Source organism: Leopardus geoffroyi, chromosome X (genome assembly GCF_018350155.1).
Source record: "Leopardus geoffroyi isolate Oge1 chromosome X, O.geoffroyi_Oge1_pat1.0, whole genome shotgun sequence".
In the NCBI taxonomy this organism is placed as follows: Eukaryota; Metazoa; Chordata; class Mammalia; order Carnivora; family Felidae; genus Leopardus; species Leopardus geoffroyi.
This window is the reverse complement of record NC_059343.1, coordinates 110,571,837-110,577,836: the sequence shown is the minus strand read 5'-3', so window position 1 is coordinate 110,577,836 and position 6,000 is coordinate 110,571,837. Positions and strand designations below refer to the sequence as shown.

The following is a 6,000-nucleotide window of genomic DNA, read 5'->3' as shown; positions in this document are numbered from 1 at the left end:
AATGAAGCCTTCCTATAGGCACGGGGCTGGATGCTGGGGATTCGGCAAGAAAAGAGGAGTAAGGGTGAGTCTCTGCTCTGCAAAAGCTCAGATTCCCATCCTGTAATGGTTTTTTTTTTTTTTTTTTTTGGTCATGCTTTTCCTTCATGCTGACTTACCTTTTCAGAAAATGCCCCCGCTTCCGCTGGAGAATGGAAATTGGCAAAGAGAGAGGGAAAAGGTCCAATTTGCGCCTTTGCTATTTTAGGGGCGGTTGAAATTACCAGCCAAAGTGGAGTGATGCGCTCACTGGAGTGACCTCCGTTCCCCAAGACAGGAGAAAACCCAGGTCCTCTGCTCGTGAAGTGGCTTGAGCTCTTAGGCGTGAGGCATTATTACATAAATTCAAGCTCGCTGCTGATCCTTAGTACCCTGAGTTGCCTGAAGGGGGGAATGGCACTGCCTGCGTGTGCAGCCCGGGCGCTCGGGCCGCCGCTGCAACCGGAGCGAAGAGCGCCCGCCCGCACCACCTGTCCCCGCCGGCATTCCAGAGTAGAGGCCGAATTGGCAGCGAGCCGGCCCGGATCAGTCGCCGCCTCAGTCCTCGCGGGCCCTCCTAGGGGTGTGTCTCGCGGCTTCAACTCCCAGCCGCTCCTGGACGAGCCCCCAAAGGCGTCTTCCTCCCTGGCGGGAGCCGCGCGCACCTCTCTCTTCGCGCTGCTGCCCCGAAGCCGCCGCAGGCGGATGCACGACCTCAGGAGACGCTGGGACCTGGGCTCCCTCTGCCGGGCCCTGCTCACTCGGGGCCTGGCCGCCCTGGGCCACTCGCTGAAGCACGTGCTCGGCGCGATCTTCTCCAAGATTTTCGGCCCCCTAGCCAGGTACGTTTTAGGCGAAAGCGGGACTCGCGCGCCCGGCTCGGGGCGCGCGGGAGCCGCGTGGGGAGGGAAGGCAGCCGCGAGGGGAGGGCAGGGAGCAAAGTTCCAGCCGGCCGGCGGCGGCCGGGCTGGGGGGCTCCGGAGGGGCGCGGCGCGCGTTCGGCCACGCTGCGGCTCCTTCCCCGCCGTTCCGCGGGCACCGGCTGCGCAGCGTCTCCGCTCGCGAGTCGGGCCGCCGGCGGACTCGTCCCCCCGGGGGAACCCCGAACGCCCGGCGCGGGGCTCACTCGAGGCGGCCGCCAAGGTGGGCGAGCGGGCGCGGGCCAGTGCGGAGCTTCGCGGCGCGCGGCGAGGGAGCCCCGCGAGTCGGGCGGGCGGGGAGGCGGCGGCGTGCGCGCCCAGGGGACTGGGGGCACAGGCACCGGGGAGAGTCCTGTGGGCGAAGCGGGATGGGGATGGGAGCCACCGTGAGCGGAGCGAGACGTGCGGGGGCTCGGCCCGGGGGTGTGAGTTGGGGAGTGGGGCGACCGAGGCGAGCGGCGTCCCGCGGGTACGAGACCCCGCGACACGGCTCCGGAGAGCTCCGGCGGGGGGAGAGGGCAGGCGGCCAGCGGGAAGGAGTCGGGGGGAGGGGGGTGTGCGGCAGGAGCCACAGCGCTGAGCCTGCCGGGAAGGAAGGAAGCGGGGAAGGGCGCCGCCGCCGCCGCCGCCGCCGCCGCCGTGGAGTACTCGGTGTGGAGGGGAGGGGGAAAGGGGCGCAACGGCGGCGCCGGGGGGAGGAGGCGGTGCGGGCGCACGGCGAGCGCGGGCTGAGCTGCGGGACTGACGTAACGAGCTTGGGTTTCCCCCAGCGTCGGGAACATGGATGAGAAATCCAACAAGCTGCTGCTGGCTTTGGTGATGCTCTTCCTATTTGCCGTGATCGTCCTCCAGTACGTGTGCCCCGGCACAGAATGCCAGCTCCTCCGCCTGCAGGCGTTCAGCTCCCCGATGCCGGACCCGTACCGCTCGGAGGATGAGAGCTCCGCCAGGTTCGTGCCCCGTTACAATTTCAGCCGCGGCGACCTCCTGCGCAAGGTAGACTTCGACATCAAGGGCGATGACCTGATCGTGTTCCTGCACATTCAGAAGACCGGGGGCACCACTTTCGGCCGCCACCTGGTGCGCAACATCCAGCTGGAGCAGCCTTGCGAGTGCCGCGTGGGGCAGAAGAAATGCACTTGCCACCGGCCGGGTAAGCGGGAGACCTGGCTCTTCTCCAGGTTCTCCACGGGCTGGAGCTGCGGGCTGCACGCCGACTGGACCGAGCTCACCAGCTGCGTGCCCGCCGTGGTGGACGGCAAGCGCGACGCCAGACTGCGACCGTCCAGGTGAGTGCGCGCCCGCGGCCGAGCAGGCCACTGGAGCGCGGGAGCTGACGTGGGCCCCGGCGGGCGGAGGGCGGGGACGCGCTGCTGACCGCTGCCGGCGCCCCTGTGCGCACCTCGGGGGCCGGGCGGGTGCGCCGGGCTGGGCGGGCGCCAGACTCCTTGGCGCGCACAATCGCGGCGCCGTGGCGGCCGCAGAAAGCCTGCCCGCTGCGGCTCGGGACGCCTAGTCGGTCTGTGGGCGGGTTGGCCTGCTCCGTGGCCCGGAGGGCGTGCGGGGTAAGCGGCCGGGAGGCCCCTAACGAGCGCCCCTCGGCCGCCGCCGGGACAGGGTACCGCACGCGGACTCCGCACCGGAGCGCCAGGAAGAACCGGTCTCTGTGTGTGGCGTCCCTGAGTCCCTCCTCTTCTTTCTCTTCTTTTCTCTGCGCCCCGGTCCCAAAGCCTGCTTTCTGCCCTCTCGTCCTTTTCCCGCTCCGCGTTCTCCCCCACTGCTTCTCTCACTTCCTCTATTTGCCCTTCTTTCCCTTGCTCCTGATCTCGTCGGCTCCTGGCCCTGGCTCTTGCACTTTCCCTCGTCCTCACTTTGCTGCTCGTTCTTTCTCTTTTACTCTTTCTGGTTTTTCTCTTTTTGCTTGGCTTCGGCCACTCTCCTCCTTTGTCTCCTCTGGCTCTGGTCTTCCTGGGCGATTGGGTGACCCTCTGCCGCTGTCCGGGGACACCGGGGAGGGCTGGTGGTACCCAGGTTGCGCCCCTCGCTACTGGCTGCACTGGAGGCACCCGCAGCGCTTTGAGAGTGAGGGGGGCACCGTGCGTGCTGAAGGGCGAGCTGGGACTCTTCCCTGACCCCATGTGGGGTTCAGTCTTGAGGAACCCCTCCAGATGTACAGATCCCGAGCCCCAGCGTGGGGGGCCGGCAGCCCACGTGCTGGGAACCCGGGGCTGATGCGGAAAAAGGTGATTTATGAAGTCTGTAGCCAGTTGCTTTTGAAGCTAGGACATTTTCCTCCATCCAGCCGCAATGCCCAGTTGCTGGAGGTCATGGAGTGCCATAAAAGCGGGAGAGGAAGAAGGGCAGGTTGGGCTGGAGTTGCTCTGGCCAGGGGTCCCATTCTGCCACTGTCCCCAAAACAGATCTGGGCTGGGGCAGGGAGCCCAGGGACTGGACTGGGTGAGTCTAGTTGCCAGGGGGGCCCTGGACGGGGTCTTTGGGCAGGTGGGGACAAGGCTGTGCTCTCTGCCTCCCCATCAGGCATCACGGGTGGGGGGGGGGGCACTCCAGGCTGCTGTTTACATTAGCTGTGTACCTGGGAGGCTCCCAGCTCCCACTCCTGCCTCCCCAACCCCCCAGGCAGGGTACTCCAAGTAGGTGCTTTGCAGAGGGCTCTTGCAATGCAACAGCCAGTGCAGTTTCTTTTTTCTAGATGCAGGCAAATGGAGCCCTCTGACTTTCTGGTCACCATTGAATTTTGAAGAGACCTCACCCCGGTTCATTCTCCCTTCCCTCAGGCTACAGTGTCTTTTCTTGAATGCTGGGATTCTGGCAGAATCCGTTGAACTTTCACTGCCTTAACAGGCCTAACAGATGTTTTTTTGTTTTGTTTTGTTTTTTTCAATCCTAAGCAAACCTTGGTTCCAGGAAGGTTGCCACCTCAGTCCATTGTGGGAGTTGTGTAAGTCATTGCCACCATAGGATTCTGGTGTTCAAGAAGATCCCAAACAATTTGGCAATATCGAAAATAATCTCACTTGCTGGTGGAGCTTGTAGGTGTAGTGAGGGGTGGTGATATTTAAAAAAAAAAAAAAAAAAAAAAAAAAAGCTTTTTAGAGCAAAAATAGAATCCCACAGCCATGACTATATCCTGAGAAGTAGAAATGAGGTCTTGGCCACTATGGAAGCCATGGTTCTGTCTAGAGCTCCACGGGGCACATGTGCCTTTTGAAATCCTTTTGGACATGTAGGTCAGGGTGTGACATGATCTCTAAGCGCACCTTTCAGATGTGGTCCGGATTATATCTTTTTTTTGGTAGCCACTGTCCTCTGGCAGATCCCTTCAGAAATTTTCCTTCAGAAGTTTTCCGTAAGATAACCAGACCCCTCAAGGGGAGGGTTCACCCTCTGGGATTGTCCCAAATCGAAGCAAAATTATCTGAATGAAACGAGATTTTCTTGGTCGTAGAAAGGGTGATACCACAGTGCCATCTAGTCTAATTAAAGAGGAACCACTTTTTAAAGAGAGTTATTGGCTCTCACAATATTTGCACAAATTAAATAAAATTTGTTAGAGAAACACACTGCTACCCCAAGGGCACCTTTCTACTTCACTGATTCCTACCCACCTCCAGAAATCTTCATCTTAAAGAATAGGGATAGCTCGAGGGTTCCAGCATTTCCCAAGGTGTTGATACATCCCTGCCTTCAGGACCAGTTCAGTGAGTTCTGGTAATCTCCAAGAGGGAAGGTATGCGTAAGTGTGTGAGTGAGAGTGTGTGTGTGTGTGTGTGTGTGTCTGTGTGTGTGTGTGTAATGAAAATTTAGATATGGGCAGCAGTGATGCGTGGGGGTGAAGAGCTGGTCTCAGGAGATGAGAGTCAGCCATGAGGACTTCCTGTGTGGAGTGCTCTTCTGTGCCAGCTGCTGGTCTCTGTGCTCCCCAGAACTGAGGAGAATAGCAGCTCTGTCTGTTTGGCCTGGGAGTCCCGACACCTGGGCTTCAGCTTCAGGCCCGCCACGAACCAGCTGTGTGACCTTGGACCGGGGCCTGTCCAAGCCTCACGTATGGAGAGTGCGTTCCACTCTGATGGACCTTTCACATCCCTTAATCTCTGGCATGTCACTGTAAACTTGCAGTGTCTTTGGGAAGGGGGCAGAGTGGGCAAAAGTATCCCCGTTTGTCAGATGAGCGTGAAGCCAAAGCGGGTGAAGGACTTTCCCAAGGTCATCGAGCTCTTTAGTGGCACAGTGGGAATCTTCTTCCAATTCTGCCTGCTCTGTTGGCCGTGTCTTGATGAGCAGGGGATTGGCGCAAACACGGTGAGGGACTTCATGTTAGTCATGCCCACGGAGTGAACGCTGGATAGATGGTAACCGATACCATTATCACCGACATCATCGCCGTTTTCAGTAATGTTACATGTGTGAGTTTGGACGAGTGATTGGAGCAGGGTCGCCACACCCATTGGGAGGAGAACAGATTTGTAGCTCCCTGAGGCTTTTAGCTCAGCAGCAACAGGGCCACTTTCTGACTCGAAACCATCTATCCACATTAAGGGGGTGGGGAGGGGGGAGGGGCCATCGTGCCTGCGGGCCAAGACCCTGAATCCCGCTCCCACTGCCACTTGTGCTGTGCTTCCCTGCCTGGGCGGATGGCAGGGTGCTTGCGTGATATGGGAACGGCTGTGAGCACGTTGCCTGGCGAGGACAAAGAGAATGCGTGGCTGGCAAAAGGCTCAAGTTGTTTATTGGGAATAATAGTTCTCAAAAAGAAAAAAAGAAACAAAAAGAAACGACTAGAAATTGCATTTCATGCATCTGTCTGCCAATATGTTGTTTGGGGTCAGAGAAGGGTCCCGCTCATTCTAGAATTTCTAAGACCTTTTTTTTTTTTTTTTTTGAAAATGTATCAGAGCATTTTTGCTTCCCAGCTGTTAAGACTCCCGAATTCTGCAGGCTCTTCTCAGGCCAAATCCCCTCTGTCTGTAGCCAACTCCAGTGCACCACTTAGTCTGTGGGACGAATTCAGAACTGGGCACAGGGAACGTGCACTGGCCTCATT

At 59.2% G+C, this 6,000-nt stretch overlaps 1 protein-coding gene across 4 annotated transcripts in view; it reads left to right on the top strand.

Annotated features, from left to right (window-relative positions):
- Window positions 1-210: 210 nt before the first annotated feature.
- The window catches only part of HS6ST2 (heparan sulfate 6-O-sulfotransferase 2), a 293,366-nt gene continuing 287,576 nt past the window's right edge, over window positions 211-6,000 (top strand). For 2 of the 4 annotated variants that reach the window (XM_045472486.1, XM_045472487.1), the window contains exons 1-2: window positions 211-860; window positions 1,709-2,227. In XM_045472486.1, coding sequence (XP_045328442.1) covers window positions 433-860; window positions 1,709-2,227 — 947 coding nt within the window. In that variant the 5' untranslated portion in view covers window positions 211-432. The remainder of the gene's footprint in view (window positions 861-1,708; window positions 2,228-6,000) is intronic. The other 2 variants (XM_045472485.1, XM_045472488.1) reach the window with 2 other exon arrangements.